Below are 24,075 nucleotides of genomic sequence, written 5' to 3' on the forward strand. Positions count from 1 at the left end.
CCTTTGTGTCCGTGTCTTCGTTGCAGAACCACACTGTCACTACAGTATATTGAATTAGCGAAACAGGCATGCTGACACTGACAGACCAGCTCGGGCTGTTACTTGTAGGGACAATGCTGCTGTTATATAATTTCCCTAATCCAGTCAAAGGGGAAATGGCAGCGTAGGGAAGTTCATTAACAATAACCCTATTGAGAGAGCAAAACAAATTAAAGCGGTAATTAATCTGCTGGGTGAGATTCGCTCTAAGATTGTGCAGGGACGGATACACGAGGCATGACAGCAAGCAAGGGCAAAACACAGTGTAAACAATATCTGGAGCTTAAAAGAGGAGCTATGGTTTGACTTGAGTGAGCGGGATTGCTTCCTTTTTGTCTCTCATGATATATTAGCATTTCCAAATCAATGGAGAGTATGATTCTGTTCAAACAGCCGGAGAATGCCAACAGATTGTTACAGATAAATATCACATTATTATCCTCCCTATGAAATTAAAAGGTTTTGTCAAAAGTTCTTTTTTTTTAACAGAGCAAGGGATTTTCAACATAGCATTTCTAAACATGAAAGCATGAATTAGGTCTATTTTCACACAATAACACAATTATTTTAGAAAAAAAAATACCAGGTTCAATATTATTAGCCTGTAAAATCAAGTTAAAACTGAAGATTATTGTCCAGTTTATACACAGTATAAAAACTTCAGCAAGAGTTTTTGCTGTCACTTGGAAAACATCATGGAAAAACAAAAGAAATCAGCTTAGACTTGAGAAAAAGAATTGTTGATGTTCACAAAGCAGGAGATGGACATGCAAAGTTATTGCAGAGTTTCCAAGTGTCAAGAATCATGAAGAAATTCAGAGAGTGGCACCCAAAACAGAACAAGCCTGGCAGAGGTAGGAAGCAAAAGATTTCAAAGACTCTGGAAAGAAAACTAGTGAGGAATGTGTCTAAAGACCCCAGAACAACCGTCAACACACTCATGAATGATTTAGTCAAGTTGGGAATTGTAGTCTCAACTAAGACAATCACTAGAGCTCTCCACAGGAATGCACTGCATGTGAGGCTTGTAAGGCTGCAGACCAAAAACAATTCTACTTCTGCAGAAGAGACACTTTCAAGTAAGACTGTAGCATGCTAAGAACAACCTAGAGAAAGATTATAATTTAGACTCTGGTAGTTTTTGGTTTGTGTGAAATAATTTCGTTTCTGTGTGCAAAGTAAAATAATAAACATCTGCAGCTGTATTGGAAACTGTGTTAAAAATTTCCTTGCTCGGGGGGGGGGGGGGGGGTAATAATTCTGTCCTCATCTGTATGTCATTGTCACTAAAGCCAAGGAAAAGATCAAAGTGATGTTCATCTATAAAGCAAAAAAACAAAATTAACTATTAAAAACACACGAGTGAGTCATCGCAAAGCCTTCTTAAAAAATATAACCGATTCTCAATTTTCTTTAAAGATTAACAGCTCTGGTTGGAACAAATGAGGCTGAGTGCTTTAGGCAGTAAACACAAGTGGAGCGATGGACCAACACATTGTTGGCTTTAGTCTGATGTTACCTGCTGACAACATGAAGTTTTAGAATGTCACAACCTATATCCTGCAAACTGAACATAAAAAATTGCACATTTTGTCTCAAAGAGTCTTTTTCTGTGTGCTGTCATGTTGACTCGTAGCTTGCATCTCATTTGAGTTTATTTCATGGTTTTACTCTCAAGCAGAGACAGCAGAGAAAGACAATTTGAGCTGTTTTGTGTGTGCAGCAGCTGGAACACACTGACCCTCAGCTCCAAACATACAGATGTGTCGCCGAAGTCTAAAAATACTGTTTCCAACCTGAATGACCTCAGTTTCTGCTCTGTTTCGGTGAGAATATGACTATATGGTTTACAGTGGATAGCATCTGGTTAGTGTTGCCTGTTATTTTGTTTTAAACCAGAAGAACAGTCAGACAGCTTTGAGCTATGAGGTTAAAACAGGGCCAGTACAACTGCTCAGATTTCACGTGAGCTATACGTCCATCGGACACCTGCCTAACAATATACAGCTCTGACACACTGGACATAAGACATCTGCAGATGTATTATGGTGTTCTTTGGGTCCTGTAGACTGCAGGGTGGGTCCTTTTTGAATCAGTCTTATTGTTGTGAACTTCTAAGACGTTTGGAGGCTCAAAGGATAATTTAGGTGGTGCACGCTGGAGGGAGGCTACTTCCTTGATCCTTGGTCTGCAGCAATGTTTTTAGGTAGGCGATACATGTTGACATAGCATCTATATGAATCCCAGGATCCAGGGTTTTACCAGAAAATGTCATCACTTTACCTTCAGTGGTTTTAATCATGTGGCCAATCAGTAATAACCTTTGATGAACTTTGCTTTTGGGACCAGGCTGTGCAGGACTGTGCTCTACTGCAGAATATACAGCAGCAGTCTTCCTAAGTATTCAGTCTTCATGTACTGTGTGCATCTAAATGCCTTCATCAAACTATTATCCCAGTTTATCACAGTTTAGTTTTTATATTTCTTTACTAGTATTCACAAGACGGCACATCGACCTTTTAAAGGCTACATAATATTTATATTGCAAGATCAATGAAAAACAAAACAGCACATCAAAATCAAATCCCTTCACTCACTGATTTCAATAAAGATGTTCAGTACAATGTGTTCATGTTAAAATAAAACAAACAAACAAACAGACAAACACCTATGCAGATATGGATGTGGCTACTGAGTTCCTTAGACTTCAGCTAACTAATCCCTGACCCAACTGCTTATATTTTATGTTTGACATCAAACTAATCACAAAAAACTTTGTACTATACATAAGATATGTCATTCATGCATCCCCCCAAAAATGGAAATTCTCCATAACTAAAAGTAAAAATTAAAAATAAAATACAACAGATGCAAATATTTAGTAACGTAATGTGCCACAGCTAAGACAAAACGCAACACGATGGTGAACAGAATAAACATTTTAGCCATAAAAACTGCAAAATGAAACGATGGATCTGATGAACAGGCAGTCAGTTTTGGTCCTTGTGCAGATGACAGCGAAACTATTAACCCGCCTGAGTGATGCAAAGATCTTAAATATGACAGGGATCATTTCACACGCTTTGCCCACTTTCATCCTCTCAGAGCACGCCACATCTTAAAAATCTATTAAGACAAATGTGATAACAGTTGCAAGTCCCAAAGTTAACGCAGTTTAGGTCCTGCAGCGTAGTCCTTAGTGACGCCTACTTTTGAATTTTCCCTCTGCAGAAAAGATCCCAGAAGTCCTGATTGTTCTGTAACCTGCAGGGAAATGAAAAGCTATCATTAATAGTTCAATCAGGAACATTATAGTAAAAATAGGATTGTTGTTCTATCAGCAGTCATTTATATTAGGCAGTATGGCTCTGTTCTGGGACCTCCCTGCAGGTATAAACAAAGACATGGAAAGCACCTGGTGAAAGAGAGAGAGCAGCAACAGCAAACCAGAACAGTTCGAGCATCAGTGACAACAGACATGACATTTATTCAGACAGAAATGGCACGAATAGCACTAAATGTAGGAGGTAGGTTTGCAAAGCGGCTTGCAGAGGCAACAGTAACTGTTTACTGGTAGAAGCAGCCTGCCAGAACTAGCATGCTCAAGGCTACAGAACACAGCATGTTTAACTACAAATACCCCAATCCTACCCTAAACTGTGGAACATGACTGTGGAACAGTTTTCCAGTAGACTCACAGCAACCTAAAGCAAACATTATTCAGTAAAAAAAAGTAAAACATGCTTTTTAGTAAGTGTTAGTACTAAGTATTAGTATTTAGTAAGATTAGCAAGTATGTACGAGCTTTATTCTACTGCATTTCCGACTTAATGTCAGACTATTTTGCTTGTGCACATATTTGTGTGTGTGTGTATATATATATATATATATATATATATATATATATATATATATATATACACTCACACAATGTCCAAAATAAAAGGTTATCATCAAAATAATATAATTTAAATTAACATTTATAAGCTGCTTGTAACAGGCAGGGGTTTGACCCCTGGTTCCTCCAAACTGCTTTACATCCACAAGCAGACTGAAGGATCCACTGGAGGAAGATGCTGGACCTTGAATTTATTGACTGCATTTGCATTTGCAGCTGACTTGCACCCAGTGCATCCATCATCATCCATCATCTATGCGAGTGTGTGCATGATAGATGGATATAACCATCAGCATTTTTTTCACATATAAAAACTGTATTGATATAAGGCGTCGGTCTACCAGATCAGTTTTTAAATTGTCTGCTGCGCTCATCTGGAAGGAAACTTACCCAGGTCATGAAGTACAAAGCAAAGTGAACTGCAAACCTACCTCAGCACAGAATTTTCAAGGTCCTGTATGTTATACCTATGGATGCACTTAGGAATACACCAATCTCAGTCCATCCAAATGTACCAGGAGGATACATATAATCAATAAAGTTACCTCAAATCTTCAAATGATTATCTTCATATTCAAGCATTAATTCAGCATGCTGACCTGAAAGGCAGCCGTAGCTTCAGTAGAGCCCAATCTCCGTCAGGTTGATCTTGATGATGACATCAGTTACTGCGTCGAACACAAACTCCACATTCTTGGTGTCTGTCGCACATGTACGGTGTGTGTAGATATCCTTGATGTCCTTTCGTTTATTCAAGTCTTCGAACTGGCACTGGATATAATCTGCTGCCTCTTTGTATGTGCTCTCACCTACAGTGAAAGACAATAAATTGTTTAAGAAACATCCCCTTAACGATCTCTGGATCACCTAATTATACCTGTTTTTCTTTGTAGAGAACATGATACACAGACTGTCTGATTAGGAACAGTCTAGTTCAATTATGCACTTATTTAAAAGAGTATAGTATATCCCACAGCTTAAAACATATATATATATATATATATATATATATATATATATATATATATATATATATATATATATATATATATATATATATATATATATATATATATATATATGCTGCAAATACATAAAATACAATAAAAATACAATAAATATTTTCTCAAAACATTAAAGCTTACACCATATAAGACCTTCCATAAACTAATGTTTGTCTCACCAGTGTACTCGGGGTAGCAGATAGTAAGGGGACTTCTGGTGATCTTCTCTTCAAACAAGTCTTTCTTATTCAGGAAAAGGATGATGGAGGTGCGGGTGAACCACTTGTTGTTGCAGATGGAGTCGAAAAGCTTCATGCTCTCATGCATCCGGTTCTGAGGAAAGAGCAGATGTGACTGTGACCCTAATTGGCATTTCTTGCAGAGGACATCTTGACCTGACACAAACTGAATATCATCAATCTGCTTTGCTTTTAGGGTCCCGTCACTGAGAAACCCGACTGGCACGGTGCCGGTTAGTGCCAGCTGGCGTCCACCCCTTGCTAGTTATGTTGACCTGAACCAACGGCTCTGTGTGATTATGAACAAAATGTACCACATGTACAAACAGTGAAGTAGGCCAACAATAGCGTACTTTACTGTGCTTGCAGAAAGTGCAGCCAATCACTGACACAGACAAACCACAGAATCTAGTTCACTGTCACACTGTGTCGGCTTACCTGCACATTTTATGTAAGCAATCTTTCCCTTTCCTTCTATCATAAGATATGTAAAAAAGGCCAACAGTGTGCCAACAAGAAAACCCTATGCTTTATGATTTATAAAGTGGACCAGAATCGGAGTGTTCGCTTCACAGTGCACTTACCATTTCCTCATCCTCAGCCAAGACGAGGTCATAGTCACTGAGGGCCACACAGAAAATGATTGCAGTGACTCCCTCAAAACAATGGATCCACTTCTTTCTCTCTGAGCGCTGACCTCCAACATCAAACATCCTGCGTACACATGCGCAAACAGATTCAGTTACTGCATAAACATTCTCTTTCATGCTCATATTACAGTTGTGATGTCTTTTTGTGTGTTTTCTACAAGGATGTGCACCAACACACACACACGGGGCACGCTGATGTCTGCACTCTCACATCTCATGTCTGTGCCTCGCTCTCCACCTGAGTCCCTGAGAGGCAAGCCTAATCTATACTACGATTTTCAGCTGAAGCCGAAATGAAATTAGAGAGCACCGCGTTTTTCAACACCAATCGAGTGATTACACATTTTTAGATCCTGAGCATTTTTATGGGATTACAAATGAAGGGAGGCCAGGAAGGCTATTACACTAAACGTTTTACCAATATTTATAAGTACAGGAGCTATATAATGTAATAATGTGAAAGGACTGAAGCGATGTAATTCCATTAACAGCCACAAAGGTGGGTCATCTTGAGCTCAACAGCAGCAGCATTTGTGAGTTATGTAAGAGGTCGAAACCAGGTCTATGATTTTGTGAAAACAGCATCCACTAAGCAATTTTATTTTTCAATCGTGTTTTATCAGCATTTTATTTTTGAGCATCTTTGATGCTGTGACTACAAAGATGTTTCATTCCCAGGTGAGGCCTGTTCTCTCATTATTCTATAACAAATTAAGCACATAAAAGATGTGTGATTGAATCCAAGTGTTGAACTCGGATTTGATAGCTGTTCCCTGGAACTCTCAATATGTCGGTGCAAATGAAAGAGGCCATCGTTATATATATATATATATATATATATATATATATATATATATATATATATATATATATATATATATATATATTAGGGGTGCAACAATACACAAAATTCACGGTTTGGTTCGGTTCGATACTTTGGTGTCATGGTTCGATATTTTTTCGATACAAAAAAAACGTTCATGCCTTTTTAATTTGTCATTTATTAAATTTTCACGGCACATTCTGCACCACATCTCTGTGCGTTCATCATTTGTTTGAAGCCAGCTCACCTCCTGCAACTACTTTTCCGAGAATACGTGCTTCTTTTGTGGTTCGGACTCCTGACATTTCTTTGGAGGTGGAGGAACATCACAGTAATTGCTTAAAGGAGCTTCTTCGACATCTTTAAGAGTTCTAAACAAATGTCTGTCCTCCTCCTGAAAATCTTATGTATGCAAACACGCGTTGCAACTTCTTATCTTGTGCCCGTTTTTTATTTTGACAGCGAATGCGCACCTGCGGACCACTTATGTGCAGCCTTGGTTATTTCGCTTGTCATATTGCAGCCACAGAAATTCTTTTGCCCATGAAACCATAAAGCTGCACTTTCTTTTTGCCTTATGGTCTGATTTGTCATAACTTTTCCGTTTTGTGGTAAGCTTTTCTTTGGCTGTCACTTCTTCACCCTGACCTGTCTTATTTGGCTCAGCAGAACTAAAATATTGTGGCGAGCTCAGACAAGGAGGAGACGAAGGTATCGTTTGGTCTTGCTTCCCGTGAGCTAGCCAGGGAGCACAGCCGTTTATTGACATCTGCAGAAGAACACTGCCGCTAGCTAACTGCTCAGCGCGGCAACAGCACAGCAACAACAACAACAACACACAGGGCGCCCTCTGACCCCGGAAGGACACACCGTCGCAGCGAGAGGGCGTCACCCGTCACTATGGCAACATAAACAAAACATAACTGTACAAACAGAACCCCGAACAGCCCTGACCCACTACATAGCCCCCACCTAAGGGGTCAGTCGTCCCCGACGACAGTGCAGCCTAGGCGGAGTAGTCGAACGCAGATTCACTGAGCACAGGGCAAGCTAGCGAGACAGAAGTTAAGCTCTCCTTGCAACATGGCAAATTGAACCTCCCCCACCCTCATTCAGATCTGGCGTTTGGAACTATTTTGGTTTTCATGTGACGTATGACCCTGAAGGTAAGCGTGTCATGGACTAAAGTAAAACAGTATGTTGGATGTGCCACGCAATGCTCAATTACATGGGTGGGAGCTAGTGTGTTAGCACAGTTAGCTCGTTAACGTGTTGGCCGTCCAGCCCCATGCATGGGCGATCCGCGGTAGCTCGTTAGCGGAGATTTGCTGTGTTGTGGCGTTAACGTCATTTCAACGAGATTTACGCTGACAGCACTAGTGGGAACACAACAAATATGACTGCACATTTATGCTGACATTATCCTAGTGCAAAGACAAGTGGAAGCAGACAAAAACAACAAGCACGCATGCTACAAACTTTACCCGAGTCATTTAGACAGCCGTTAGCACATGATTCTTCTTATGGGGACCTGATATGTTTAATATGCTGCTGAGAATATAGCCCAGAAGAAGCGTATAGTATAGCTTTTATTTTGGAAAGAGCCATTTCTCTGTAATAAACTCTCTTTTCCAAAGATGAGTGATTCCTCAATCAGATACAGGGCTCCTGCCCGACGTCCCGGGGCTAGCGATTTTTCCAGTCGGGCTACCAAAATCTATCTCTGCCCTGCCCGTCAGGCTATCGTAGGAAGGAAAAATATATGTCAATGCTTTTGCATTCTTTCGGAAATGTAGCTGGGTAATTATGCCATTGGCATCGGTGAGCCACTGTCAATATGTGACATATTGAAATCGCGTTTGAATTTGCGCTTGTTTTTTGCTTTCACTTTGCAATCGCGTGAACTGTGTATAGAGAGCAACAGCACTGATTGGTGAGTGATGATAATTTGCGCACCAATTCCTCTGACATCGTCTTATCAATCGTTAGCTTATTATGCAAACATGACAAGTGAAACCTCCCGCAGCAAGCTTAAACATGTGAGAGGTTGATTGCGCAGAGAATTGCTGAGCGTTATGTGAGTGCGTGTGTAAAAGCAGCAGGATACATATTGTAGCGGGTCAGGGCTGTTCGGGGTTCTGTTTGTACAGTTATGTTTTGTTTATGTTGCCATAGTGACAGGTGACGCCCTCTCGCTGCGACGGTGTGTCCTTCGGGGGTCAGAGGGCGCCCTGTGTGTTGTTGTTGTTGTTGTTGCTGTGCTGTTGTGTTCTTCTGCAGATGTCAATAAACGGCTGTGCTCCCTGGCTAGCTCACGGGAAGCAAGACCAAACGATACTTCCGTCTCCTCCTTGTCTGAGCTCGCCACATTTGTGTCAGAAGTGGGATGATGGTGGCACCCCATGTTCTGACCCGAGGGACATTTGCTGGACTTTGTGTGGGGTAATGGGGTCGTCGGGGACGACTGACCCCTTAGGTGGGGGGTATGTAGTGGGTCAGGGCTGTTCGGGGTTCTGTTTGTACAGTTATGTTTTGTTTATGTTGCCATAGTGACGGGTGACGCCCTCTCGCTGCGACGGTGTGTCCTTCCGGGGTCAGAGGGCGCCCTGTGTGTTGTTGTTGTTGTTGCTGTGCTGTTGCCGCGCTGAGCAGTTAGCTAGCAGCAGTGTTCTTCTGCAGATGTCAATAAACGGCTGTGCTCCCTGGCTAGCTCACGGGAAGCAAGACCAAACGACACCTCCGTCTCCTCCTTGTCTGAGCTCGCCACAATATTTTAGTTCTGCTGAGCCAAATAAGACAGGTCAGGGTGAAGAAGTGACAGCCAAAGAAAAGCTTACCACAAAACGGAAAAGTTATGACAAATCAGACCATAAGGCAAAAAGAAAGTGCAGCTTTATGGTTTCATGGACAAAAGAATTTCTGTGGCTGCAATATGACAAGCGAAATAACCAAGGCTGCACATAAGTGGTCCGCAGGTGCGCATTCGCTGTCAAAATAAAAAACAGGCACAAGATAAGAAGTTGCAACGCGTGTTTGCATACATAAGATTTTCAGGAGGAGGACAGACATTTGTTTAGAACTCTTAAAGATGTCGAAGAAGCTCCTTTAAGCAATTACTGTGATGTTCCTCCACCTCCAAAGAAATGTCAGAAGGAGTCCGAACCACAAAAGAAGCACGTATTCTCGGAAAAGTAGTTGCAGGAGGTGAGCTGGCTTCAAACAAATGATGAACGCACAGAGATGTGGTGCAGAATGTGCCGTGAAAATTTAATAAATGACAAAAAGGCATGAACGTTTTTTTTGTATCGAAAAAATATCGAACCATGACACCAAAGTATCAAACCGAACCGAACCGTGAATTTTGTGTATTGTTGCACCCCTAATATATATATATATATATGTATAATATATATATATATATTATACATATACATGTGTGTGTGTGTGTGTGTGTGTGTGTAGGGTATATTCATCAACAAACTTCAACGTATCCAGAACTCTGCTGCCCGTATTATTACTAGGACTCCCTCTGCTCACCACATCACCCCTATCGTGAAGCAGCTTCACTGGCTCCCGGTTCAACTCTGCATTAATTTCAAAATACTCCTCTACACATTTAAGGCTATTCATTCTCTCTCCCCACCATATCTCTCTGACTTGGTACAGATCTCCATCCCATCCCGGTGGGTGGGGGGGCTTTTAGTTGCTCTGCCCCTCGACTTTGGAATTACTTACCCCCTGACCTTAGATACATCAGTTCTTTCCCCCTTTTTAAGTACACCCTCAAAACCCACCTGTTCAAGATAGCCTACTCGGTATAACTACTCCATGCTCTTAAACTTTGTTTTATTATTGTGCTCATTTCCTGTTTTTATGCTTGTCTTATTTGTTCTGTAAAGTTGTCTTGAGTGTTTTGAAAGGCACTTTTAAATAAAATGTATTATTATTATTATTGTTGTTGTTGTTGTTGTTGTTGTTGTTGTAATTATTATTATACAGATATAGGATCAAAGCGAGCCTTTTTATTTGTAAAAAAAAGGAACGGACTGGCCAGCTCAGCGACACCAAAAGACCTGAAACAGGTCACAACTAAAGTGCACAATGACAGAGTTATTTCCATGGTAAAAAAAACCAAACATTTGGCAACATCTAAACAGGTCAGCAACACTTTTAACAAGCTAGCTGTCAAGGTCTACAATTGAGAGACACCTTTAAGAATGGAAAAACAGAGGGTTTACAACAAGGTGCAAACCACTGGTTACACTCAAGAACATGAAGAGCAGAACAGACTTTGCCGGGAAACAAATTCTGGACAGATGAAAACAGGATCAACTTGTCCCAGAATGATGGGAAGAAAAAAGTATGGAGAGAAACATAAAACATCCTCTGTCAAACAGAGTAGAGGCAGTGTTATGGCATGGGCATGTACGGGTGCCGCTGGAACAAGCCCACTAGTGTTTACTGATGATGTGATTGCTGATTGAAATAGCAGGATGAATTGCGAAGTGTACAGGGCATTGCTCTCTTTAATTAACACAAATACTTTTTGTGTTATGTAACTGTTTCACACAGGGAAGTCTTTTTGCACTCGACCATTACAATTTACATAAAAAACATAAACAAGAAAAGCCTAAAAATAGTCCTTATTTCCTGAAGTAGAATCCGCTCTCTGTGTTGGGAACTGCTCTGTTGAGTCTACAATGAAGACATCTAGGTAAATGTTTATAAATATAGTAAACCAGTATAGACAAGAGCTGCTCAATAAGTCGCCCAAAGGAGGCCCTTTGTGAGCAATATGAAGCTGTACTAACTTGAAGTTGAGTTCTTTGAACGTGAAGTGAGTTTCAACGATCCCGGTGGTCTTCACACGTGTGCGCAAAACATCCTGCTGAGTTGGGATGTAATCTGTCTGGCAGATTCTCTCCATTTCGTTCAGGTAGCTGAGGGACAGAAAAAAAGTAGTATGCATTCAGCAGGGTGTAAAATACATTTTTAGGCTTTCCACAACAGAATCTGCTGAATACTCTGCTGAAAATCTGTACATACATATGATATGTTTGTTTGTTTGTTTTCTTTTATTGCCAAATATTTCCAAAAATGCTAGTTTAATGCAGAGTAACAAATGTTTGGTCATGCGGAGATCATCCTGCATGCACACATCTGAGGACGCCACAAAATGATACTAAATATGGGCTCATATTTTCGTGGATGATAAACACTGACTCCTTTTGGGTTGAGTATAAACAGTCTATCTCTACAGGCTCTTCTTTTCTCATAGTGTGGACACAGAGTCATGACAGCCCGCCTGTTTTGACAACAAAGAGAGTGTGTCCTTCACGCTAAGCTACGCTACGTTTTCTTTTCAGGACGAGTGTGATATAAACGCTACAGAAGCACAAAAGAACCTTGAGCTTTATCCTCGTCTGATTGGTAATTAAAGTCTAAGCTATATTTAGCTCAAACTTCCCATCAGGTGTTCTCATTCTGAGTTTCACTTTAATAACAAACTGTTTTGCCCAAATGCCTTTAAGCGGAGGGCTGCAATTTCCATTTGCCTGTTTCTCCTTCGTTTCTTGCCCTGTTTCAGGAATGCAGTCCGTTGTGCAACAAGCCGACACAGGACTTCGAGGAACAAGACACATCTTGCCTCTCTGTGTTTCAAACATGAAGCAGGAGAGCAGCTTTTAGTCAAAGCTGTCACACTCCAGGTGACGAAGAAAATGCAATGATAAAACTTTTCTTGAGAAACCGATTTATATTGACTGTGTTATGACTGCAGTCATCTGTGTGTCAGCTCATCTAATATCTATGTGGAGAAGTGAGTGCTCACTATGCAGCCGAGTCGTTGAGCTGGTACTCTCGAGATCGATCGAAGCAGGCCTGAACTCCAGCATCGCTCCACAGCCTCTGGATCACGCTGGTCAGCTCTGCGGACATCACCCCTTCATCTGCTGAACTCGCCAGGGCAAACAGCTGGCGAGCGTCATCCTGGCAACACGAATAACTGCTCACATCGTAAAATTCTCTCTTTGAACGTCATCTTTTATGTCGACCCAGTGCAGTTAGCTTACCGCTCGCGCCTCGTCTCCGAAATCTATCTTCAACTGGCCCATTGCCCTGATGATGGCCATGATGGACTGGATGGTGTTGCTGTACACGACCACTTTGTACTGCTTGCACTCCTCTTCTGAGTAGCCATCTTCATGAATGATCCTGACACAGACACAAAATCCAAACAGGATTTTAGAGCTCGTGTAAATATTTGACAGTGTTAACAATGTGGCCTTAACAAATGTGGGGCAAATTGCACATTAGGAAAGTTTAATGCTTGTACTGTCGTTAATGCTGGAATTTCAGCTTCACTGAGCATACAGCATGGCTAATGTGGGAACTGGGGGGCTCTATTCAGGCCCTGCCAGGCTACAACCGGCCTCTGAAGCCATTGTTTAAAATGTTATTCACAAAGGCCCTGAGTGGAGCGCAATGAGGCTCCAGATCTGCTTTCCCATAAAAATGTGCTGCAGCTATACGAGGAGCTGGGACTGTCTTTCACCAATGTAGAAAATAAATAAATAAAATAAATAAATAAATAAAGGTTTCTTCCAGGAAGAAGGCGTTTGATACACAAGTTGTAACTTACTTCATCTGCTTAACTATTGTGCTTTTCCCAGATTCTCCAGCACCTGCAAAAATGGACAGTATTTACAAACAAATAAATAAATACAAACATGAAAGCTACTACAGAATGTCTTACAGTCTAGTCCCCTGTCACATGGATCACACCAGCTTTTCATAACAGCTGAACTTAATCCCATCTCATTTAATCATACATCCCACAGTGTGTGGCATGTTTGCACCAAAACCACCAGGAAAAAAGCTTCTTTGTGATGAATTTCAGAAACCAAACTGGACCCTGGGGGGAGTGCAAACAGTCATGTAGTACTCACTTGCTCGAAATCAACTGGCTGCACCACTCAGCAGTTTCTCAGCGTGAGCACATTCAATTTTCCTTCATCACCGGAAATAGACAGTCACCAACGTCATGTAGAGGAATGAGACGCTAACTGCTTACTGCAAACCGTAATAGCCCAGATAACAGTGAAGGAGCACAGTGAGTCGTTCGATGAGCTGGTGCACTTGATTCAAAATAGTGGGAATCTGCGACAAACAATGAACTGATGGCAGTGGTGATGTCAAAGCCGCACCAAGCTTCCATTATAATAAATGATACCGTAATGATGATGAGTAGGGAGGGATTTCACATGAACAATCATTATAGTATTTCTACAATAATCACCCAAACAGGAAACAGTTGTCACGCTTCTGGCTGAAACTGTGTTTTTCCACTGGAGAGACAGTCCCAGATATCACGCTGGTCTGGGCGTTTGAGAGCAGTTAGGCCATAAAAATACAGAATATGAATCAAACAGGATGTCAGCAAGTTGACCCCCCCCATCCCCTCCAATAACAAACATAAACTTGTTTTCTGGCTCAAATCCAATGTTGCAGTATGAGAGGGGATGATCCTTTTCTCTTTTTTATATTAGATAGATAGATAGATAGATAGATACATACATACATACATACATACATACATACATACATACATACATACATACATACATACATACATACATACGTACGTACGTACATACATACATACATACATACATACATACGTACATACATAGACGAACATTATTCAGTCACCTAGATACACCTTTTCCTGCTTTTTACAGCTAACTGCACCTGTTCTTACACATGTTACACTGAAAAAAAGGGATTGGCCAGCTCTTGGATTTATGTAAGCATCTTGCGTGTATTTAGCACAATTGCCTCATGGTTTAAAGTTAAGTGTAACTATATAGTGTAGAAACTACATAATATGCAGAGCGGGTAGATTAAATTTTTCATATCATGTTCGAGTGAAGTAAGTCAATAAAATTAAAGCAATGTTAAATCTTGCGACACTGCAAGGGATTTCAGTCTTGCACGCTTTGGATCGTGGTTTGAGGAAGGCATCCATCTCAGTCAAGTCGAACAGCTGCCTCTACTTTTTTTGGTAAACCGAAAGAAGTAAATTGGGTGGTTGTTACATTAAAAAAAAGTCTACCTTGTAATTTGAACACAAAATTTTCATGTTTCTATCTTGAACGTAATTAAATCATGTAGGATCTGTACGAAATTCAACAACTTAATTTGTTCTTGTTGAGATGACCTGATACAATCTAGTAAGAGTGGTTAGTTGCTGGACTCATGAACATTAACAAGATCACATGAGATTTCAAACTGCAGGAAAATCACTAGAACGTCTTGATGCATTCTCAGTCATCCAGGAAAGTAAATCTCCAAAAGTTGATTCTGTTCATCTGGACGTAGCATTTTGTGGGATGAGTGACGAAATGTTTCTCCCACAAAATGCTACGTCCAGATGAACAGAATCAACTTTTGGAGAAAATCACTAGAGTTACAAGAGGCAGACAACTACAGACACACACACACACACACAACGTGTATGCTATTGCTTTTTATTGTGTTTTAACCTGCATGTCAAGGACAAAAACGTACAGAAAATTCCGCATCAAGCCTTGAAATCATAGCTTTCCTACTTATGTCCAGCCTGGATTGGTGACATGGTGGTTAGTGCTGTTGCCTCACAGTAAGAAGGTCCTGGAATCAAATCCACAATATGGCTAGTTTGCAGAGGTGTGGACTCGAGTCACATGACTTGGACTCGAGTCAGACTCGAGTCATTAATTTTATGACTTTAGACTTGACTTGAAAAAATGTTCTAAGACTTGTGACTTGACTTGGACTTTTACACCAATGACTTGGGACTTGAATTGGACTTGAACCGGTTTACTTGAAAAGACTTGATATTTTACCCCAAATATAAAATTTAACATGCATATTATATGGAGATTGAAAATGTGACGTCATTCACGGGTAGAACCGCAAAGGATTCTGGGAACTCGTGGCAAGCGGTACTAGCGCACGCAGGCTTTCAATTAAAATCAGTCACACAGCGATAAAAAGAAACACAAAAATGTCAAGAAGCTGTTGTATTATTAACTGCAATAGCCGGTCGCATGACAGCCACGGGAAGCCGACGGGTAAAGAGATCGGTTGTTATCGGATTACGTCGTTGAAGAGAAATTGTTCAGCCATGTTTCCGAAGTAACAAAGAGGCGACTGGATTGCAGCCATTCAAAGATCAAATATAACATCCCAGAACACTCCAGCTCACAGGTTAGTCTGCTCCAAGCATTTACACGAAGGTCAGTCTGCTGTTGTAGTTAATGCGTCATTTTTCTTAACATAATTGGTGATATAGGTTACAAGCAAGTCTGGCGCTGAACAGAAATTGTCGCGCTATGCTCCTTTGTTTATTGTGCATAAATAGTGAATTGTCCTGACACAATATTGCGTTTCGCTTCTGTTATTATGGTACACTGACAAAAACACATACTTTTATTCACAGGATAAAACAGGTTTTTGTATCACTAATTGCCCAGTACGATTACAGCATACAATATTATTGTCACTGCTACATTTCTGTGATGCTACCAGAAATTATTTCCACTACTAATTAATTACCGTTGAGCTCAAAGGTCCTATTTATAAACGGTTAACGAATGTGTATTTATGACGACAATTTGTGAGACTGGTAAACTTATGATACGTACGATGGTCTTTCGTTCTACACGGTGCATTTCAAGGTCCTGTATCCATCCGGCGGTAAACTGTACCTGGGCTTGTTGCAGTGACCGGAAGTTACTAAACTTCATGTGTGTATGCACTCACTCCAAGAACCGTATAATTATAAATATGCATATAAATATGCTAAGATGAGATAGCTGACTTCATCTAACTAGCAAATGTTGTCCAGGCTATGTTGGTGATACAGTTTTTTTTAATGTGTATGATATTTTTGTCATGCGATTTTAAAGCTGGTCCTACAACCGCATCCAAGAATAACATGCAGCGTATCTCAGAACTGTCGGTGAAAATTATTCTTGGAGCTAAGTTTAATTGAGCTGCATTTTAAAGAGGTGCAATTTCACAATTTGTGTATATTTTCTAAGTTCACTATTTTGTATGTGTTGAGAAAAACACAGATTTTAAAATTACATGGTCTAATATTTACATTTAGCATAACTGCAACATTATTTTTTCGTTTGTTTTTTTTAAAGACTCGAAAGGACTTGAAATTCAAAGTTTCAGACTTGTGACTTGACTCGGACTTTTACACCAGTGACTTGAGACTCGACTCTGACTTGCCTGACATTACTTGAGACTTGACTTGAGACTTGAGGATAAAGACTTGAGACTTACTTGAGACTTGCAAAACAATGACTTGGTCCCACCTCTGCTAGTTTGCACTGATTTCTCTCTGGGTATTCTGGTGTCCTCCCACAGTTAAAAGTCATGCAGTTACAAGAGTTAGCTTAGGTTGATTAGTGATTCTAAATTCACCATAAATGTTAATGCAAACGGTTGTTTGTCTCTATGTGATTCACTGGTGAGCTGTCCAGTGCGTACCATGCCTCGTAACCTAGCCCCCCTGCAACCAGGATATAGGAGGATGTTAGTTGTTGTAGACCCATTCAACTTTTATGTTAACCAGACTCTAGACTTTGTTGAACATTATGTAATATGAAGTCAACATGTAGTATTTAAGTGATCAAGTAGTACTGTGGTAAAGGTTATTGAATAGTGTTGAAATAAAATGACAAAATTGTGAAGGATTAAAATATTCCAAGAGCTCAACTTACTTCATCTAAACATGTTTCAATCACGTTTTATGAACACAAAATGCACAGGTTTATTGACTATGAATAAGTTGAGTTGATTTAACTCAGTTGTTTAAGTTTCTGCCAAAGCAAAACGTTTGTGTGCAACCAATGTCCATTATTGAATCAAGTAAATCCAACATGGCCTTTTTTTCAGTGTACGTGTGAGCGGACCTGACAAAAGACACGTAAGGTGCATACAATAATATTTTAGTCAAAACAATTTCATGTGTAAGTGTAAGTGTTGAGAAAGCTTCCCAATAAGCGTTGCACAGAATATAACAAAGATGAGGGCACACCAGTGAGAGAGTGAGGGGAGAAGCCAACAGGGAAAATATTGTCATCGTCATCTGAGCTGTGTAGTCACTTCACAAAAGGTTACATTAACGTAAAAAAAGAAAAGAAAAGTAAAAAGATTATTGTAAATGTAACTAAATGTTTTGAAATATGGGCGACTGCTTTCTTCCTTAACCTCCTAGGACCTGGCGTCCACATATGTGGACATCACATTTTGGGTTACTTAGACCAAAATACTCGATTTTGCTCTACAGAGCCTGATATCCACTTACGAGGACATTATACTGCTACTGTTCTATCAAAATTTTAAACTAATATCCTCATTTGTGGCTCTCATTTTCTTAGAAACAAAAAGTAGGTAAAAAAAATCTGGTAATTGTTTGTTTTTACATTCATCAGGTCCCAATCAGCCCAAATATCAAACAGAAATTAAAAATGCATGCAATGGAAGAGTTTGGGTCTTAGGAGGTTAAAACACCCAGTAAGCTACATTGTCTTAACACAATGAATCCCTCAAAATGAGACACATTCCCATTGCCAGTCAGGAATCTACAGCAGATGAAGTTTGTCAAGGAGGCTCAGAATACAGTATCGTGTTCAGATGGACGGCCAGCAAGAATAGAATACATGAATTCTTTGGTTAAGCTGTCAGCAGCCAGAGAGATTTATGCTCATCGGGCTCATCAGACAGAGGGGAGAAGACAAAGTGTGTTGATCCCACTTCTCAGTTCTGTCAGCAACCAGTTCTCTCATTCATGGCATTTTTGGCTGATTGTCAAGCATGGCCTGCTGCCAATTAAAAAACCAACTTTACACAGGGAGCCAGAAACACAGGCAGGAATTAGACTCCAAACCAAGCCTCATTTAACAACAATCTGAAATGCAGATTTAAAAAAAAAAAAACTTATGAATCATTGTTTGTGGTCAAATAGGAGACTGTTCATTGGATGGGTTAGCTGGCTCTAAGGTTTTGTGGTTTTGAATAAAGCACAGCAGCTGAAGTCCTCTTTGTTCTTCCCATGAACTCTCCTCTTCCCGTACAGACAGGGAGTGAAGGGCACTGCCTGGAAAAATCTCTGAGGTCAAAATTTGACAATAAATCTTTCCATACAGTAAGAGTTTTGCCTGAATTTAGTATTATAGCGCCACATTTTTCCACCTGAAGTCAATCCTCGTATATCTGCTGGTAGGATTTGTGTGTATCCAAAACCCACATATGTGACTTCATGTGGAATCTATTTTTAACCTAGCAGCTTTATTTTTTCCCAAACAACAGCCATGCTGTAGTCTATTAACCTAACAGTGGAGAAAAAATAAAAGGTAACCTAACACTTGTGGGCAGTAATGGCTCAAAAAATACAGTAAGTAGATTTACTGGCAGAGTTTAGTTCTGTCTTATCTTTTAAATCAAGGTACAAAAAATCATTGCAGACACAAAGGACAGCGCACTGATGGAAAAGCTGCCTCATTGTGAGAAAAATGCCTCTATCCAGAATGTGACACAGAACACAAACAAGGGGGGAAAAGCAGGAAATCAGATATAGAGAAGCATGAAAATCATCTCAGTCTTGATCAACAACCGCAAATGTTCACACAGTGCAGTTCCTGTTAGTGGAAAATATTCATGTTAAGTGAGGTTAAGTGGGTGGTGCCTAAAAAACAAAACGTTATTTCAGGGTATTACGTTACACTTTGTCTCTCCAAAAAAAAAAATCACAGACAATATCTTTACCTTTGATTATCTTTCTGATTTACCACCACAGTTACAGTAATTGACAAATTCATTTGTTCCTTTGAACTGTCCAAGCTGAATCATGAATAAACACTTTCTACAGTTTTATGAGTAGATTTTCCACCATCATTAAAAACTGTAATTTACAAACAGCGCTATGTTCTGGCATCCTGCTGCGTGACGAAATTAACACTCACTGGCCACTTTGCTCTTTAACAAAAATATCTAATCAGCTGATCACATGGCAAGAAGTCAATGCATTTAGGCACACAGATATGATCAAAATGACCTGCTGACACTCAAACTGCGAATCAGGATAGAGAAGAAAGGTTGTTTAGGTGACTCTGAACGTCATGCATGGTTGTTGGTGCCAGACTGGCTGATCTGAGTGTTTCAGAAACTGCCGATCTACTGGGATTTTCCTTCACGATGATCTCTAGGGTTTACAGAGCATTGCCCAAAAAAGAGAAAATATCCAGTGAGTGGCAGCTCTCTGGGCTAAAACGCTTTGTTGATACAAAAGGTCAGAGGAGAAAGGTCAGACTGTTTAGAGCTGATAAGAAAAGCAACTCAAAAGTAACTCAAATAATCACTGGATACAATCAAGGTATGCAGAAGAGCACGTTTGGATACACAACATGTTGTACCTTGAAGCAGATGGGCTACAGCAACGTAACACCAATGCGGGTGCCGTTCCTGTCAGCTAAGAACAGGAACTTGAGGCTACGAGTCATACGACCTAACCAAAATTGCACAATAAAAGTTTGGAAAAATGATGATGAGTCTTAATTTGTGCTGCAACATTCAGACAGTAAGGTCAGAATTTGACACACTTCTTTTCACACTTGTTTAAACGCGACAGCCTTCCTGAGTACAGTGGCTGACTCTATCCATGCCATTATGACCACGGTGTACAAATCTTCTGATTGGTCATTCCAGCAGAATAACGCCCCAGGTCATTTCACAAAGCTCAAATCATCTCAAAGTGGTTTCTTGAACATAACAATGATCACTGCACTCAAATGGCCTCCACAGTCTGCGCATCTCAATCCAACAGAGCACCTTTGGGACGTGGAGGAAGATTTACATCATGAATGTGCAGCCGTGTGATGCTGTCATGTCAATGTGAACCAAAATCCCTGTGGAATGTTTTTTTAGCACCTTGTTGAATCATGAAGAGTTAAAACAGGAGATTATACCTGCTACTAGCAAAGTGTACCCAAAGAATGGTATGTTACGTATGATATTGTTACGTGAATAAAACTGTGTGTTAGACAGCGGTCTCATATAGTGACAAACAACATCTTCCACCTCTCTCCTTTAGTTTTACGACCCATAACTCTTCTTCTGCTTTGGTTTACGCCCATTCCTAAATCTCTGTATCATATTCTTGTGATCATCTTCACATATAGTTCATTATATTGAAATGACAGCGATTAGCATTCAGTATGAGTGTGAACAGCAAAGTTAATATGTTGCTCATCTGGGAGCGTTTACGATATGATATTTTCTGTTATACTAATACTTTAGGCAAGGTCAAACACAGTAAAGGATGTTTAATTGTCTGGTTGGTTCACTTTCTGCACTGATAAGTCTTTTTTTTGTTTTAAACAACAGATGGCACAAAAAATATCACAGAGTCGTCTCTCTGCTCAGTTTAGAAACAAAATACCACAAATCTGGGCAGGCCCAGATCAACAGACCATAAAATTTTAATGGAGCTTTTTGATGTTGACGTTCTCCTTCTTTTTCCAGAATGGAAAACAAAAGAATCTACCCTGTTGTCTCATGTTTAGGCAAGTCCGATGGTATTTACATGAATATTTTAACAGACATCATATTCAATTACAGGATCTTTCTCTGTTCTTACACATTTACACCATGAAATACATCCACAGGCACAGAGAATAAAAACACTAAGCCTTGTTAGACTAGGCTAATTTAATACCCCACACCCACAGTGACAGTGTAACAATACAGCATACAGTTATAGCATGCTGAAATCTGCACACACTGTGAAGATAAGGCCTGACTTTTTGTGTGGTCGGCAGGATCCTCTGCCTGAAATTCACCACAGCAACAAACTGCTTTGGCTAAAGACAAAACGATTCTAAAAGAAGTTAAATTACTACATTTAGAAATGACTAAGGTGAAGAACACTAAAAATATGCAGACCTTAAATAATGAGCGGATTAACTGATTGGGTTGCTCATTCATTTAACTGCATATGCAGGCATATCAGTCTTGGTGTGGCTGCAGGCTGTATGCACAGATTGCCAGTGCAGCACAGCTCATCACAGGTGGACACTTTTGTCCATGAACTTGTGATAATGTCAAGCTCAGCTCTTTCAGAAGCTCCAATACAATTCATTTTAAATGCACTTGTTCTCAAGTACCAGAACAGACTGACCCCAGATCAGCTTTTACCTGCAGCTCTAAATCTGTAAGCACTGATGTAAAACAGACCCGAGGCAAGTGACAACACTTGTCAGCTCTGGGCAAGTACTCCCAATTTCAGCAATGCAACACAGACTGAAAACCAATGAGGTGGCTAAGGACTTGCATTTGCCCTCTCACCACCAACATCTGGTTTACTTCTGAAGGAAGAGGAGAAGCGATGAGCCGCAGCTGCTTAAAGCTGACAGGAGGAGGGGGAGGGAGGAGTGTTTGGAGTCAACCTAAAACCTAAAACGATCCCACACTAAAGAAGTGAATATTAAAAGTGGACTTCTCATACAGTCGTGTGATGACACAACATCTGCTGTACATAAAAAAAGAGAGAGAGACTGTAAATAAAGTTCATACCGAGTAAAAGTAGTTTCACTTCTTTGGAGGATTTGTCTCTGTCTTCTCGCAGGTTTTTATCAATCATTTTACTCCTCTCCACCGCAGCTTTGTCCTCGGCGCTGATCGTGCACCCCATTTTTTTTCCTTCAAACTAATTCTTAGGCGACGGACTGTGGTTTCAGCAGCTCATAAGTTGAAAACACCGTCCAACGAGCTCTGAGCTCGGCGTGAGCTGAAGTTCCCCAACGCAGGGCGAAGCCGAGAGAGAGAGGGGGGGAAAGGCGTTGGCACAGGAGCCTCAGTCCAACTAAACCCACAGTCTGATGCTGCTGAGCTCGCACAGCTCCAGGCCATTCACTACCAGGAGACTATCAAGTATAACTTTTCAAATCATAAAATACTTTAATCCAATTTATCGACACTTACAGCTAAAATCATATAAATAAAAAGAAAGAAAGTAAATATGAAAACTGTGTGAAAATCAGGAGCCAAATCCAGCGTTTCCGGTGAAAAAGTCCAATAAAAACTACCAAATGTTCTTTTTCGCCCCCCAAAAAGTGACTGCCGCACAGCGGAGCGTCCAACCAGCTGATCCAGCTGCGGACCAAGAAAACCCTGCTGAAAAGGGAAAATTGACGCTCACCACGGGGCTGACGGGAAATGTAGTCAACTCCATTCAACCTGCTATGTAGCCTATTTCTGCCTGTGTTCCCAGAAGTAATGCTCGTCTAAATAAATGTAGTCTACTTCTTAAAGCTTTGAGCTGTAATGTTTAGACCACGTGAAGGTTATCTGCAAGTTTTCTCTGTAGCTCATTCTGAAGTACAGGCAGGAGAGTTTTGTGTGGTGTGACTGCGCCCTCTGGGGACTCACGAATGAAGCGCATTGAAATGCGGAATTCAATTAACCTTTATTCAGTCTGTATGATATTGTGCCTGCCCAGAGAGGTTGAGGGGCTCAAAAAACGGTTTCCTCCAGCTATTAGATATAACTTTGACTTTTTGAACAGGAAATAGTTTGGGGGCACACCTTTCAATGAGCCTGGAGGTTCGTGCGCGTTTATTATCGGAACGGTTAAATGCAGCAGTATTAGCAGAGTTAAGCTAATGTTTAGAATTAAGATTTTACACGTTAAATACGTGAAATGAGTGACAGAGATGTATCCAGTGTTTTATGTGTGTTGGATTGATGTGACAATCCTGGTCATTTTTATCTCCATCTGGATTAGCTTATTGACCCTTTTGTTGTGAAATCTCAGCAGTTAAAAAGTTCACTACATTTGAACATCTGGAAGCAGATAATATTTACTGGTATCAGTAATTTAAAAGAATTACACTTATGTCAGTGGACTAACCTTTTTCTTTCTTTGTCGTGTCCTAATGCAACCAAAGATAATTTGAATTTTATATCTACCATCTTTTTAAAAGACTATTAAAAAAAACATAGGTGCCATTCTAAGAATACTTTTATATGTGACATGTATTTTAAGAGGGACAATTTAATGTTTGGTTGTTTTGTTTTGTTTTTTATAAATGATGCAATAACCTTTTATAAAATATCGTTTTTTCCCCAGCTCCTGCTGCCAAACAAACTTCACACCACTGTCATCAGCACAGGTTACCAGGGCAACAGCTGATTTCAGGGAAGTCAGGATTGGGAAGTAAGTGAGAAATTCGTGTGAGCTCTTGTTTGACCTACACTTTGTTTTTTAGTAGCTGTGAGCCTGTTTGTCAGAGCTTAGAGGCTCGTAGGCCTCGGTTTAAATTTTTGGTTTATAAGAGGCAATTCGTTACTACACCCACTGACGGTGGGC

General features: G+C 40.3%; 1 protein-coding gene across 1 annotated transcript; it reads right to left on the bottom strand.

Annotated features, from left to right (window-relative positions):
• Nucleotides 1–2,507: 2,507 nt before the first annotated feature.
• Nucleotides 2,508–23,021, bottom strand: gnai3 (guanine nucleotide binding protein (G protein), alpha inhibiting activity polypeptide 3). The gene is made up of 9 exons (XM_026153651.1): nucleotides 22,281–23,021; nucleotides 13,294–13,336; nucleotides 12,725–12,866; nucleotides 12,484–12,641; nucleotides 11,465–11,593; nucleotides 5,765–5,894; nucleotides 5,121–5,274; nucleotides 4,537–4,746; nucleotides 2,508–3,303 (listed from the first exon to the last, which is right to left on the bottom strand). The coding sequence occupies exons 1-8, from the start codon at nucleotides 22,396–22,398 to the stop codon at nucleotides 4,556–4,558; spliced, it is 1,065 nt and encodes a 354-aa protein (XP_026009436.1). The 5' UTR covers nucleotides 22,399–23,021; the 3' UTR covers nucleotides 2,508–3,303; nucleotides 4,537–4,555.
• Nucleotides 23,022–24,075: the final 1,054 nt, after the last annotated feature.

This window comes from Astatotilapia calliptera, chromosome 20 (genome assembly GCF_900246225.1).
Source record: "Astatotilapia calliptera chromosome 20, fAstCal1.2, whole genome shotgun sequence".
Taxonomy (NCBI): Eukaryota; Metazoa; Chordata; class Actinopteri; order Cichliformes; family Cichlidae; genus Astatotilapia; species Astatotilapia calliptera.

Bases quoted from the DNA above. Each gene is read 5' to 3' on its own strand.
- gnai3 (XM_026153651.1), bottom strand. From the start codon at position 22,398: ATGGGGTGCACGATCAGCGCCGAGGACAAAGCTGCGGTGGAGAGGAGT. The intron at 11,594-12,483 runs GTGAGCACTCAC...TCTGTCCCTCAG, and splicing joins CTCAACGACTCGGCTGCATA to CTACCTGAACGAAATGGAGA. The intron at 5,275-5,764 runs GTAAGTGCACTG...CTCTTTCCTCAG, and splicing joins TGGCTGAGGATGAGGAAATG to AACCGGATGCATGAGAGCAT.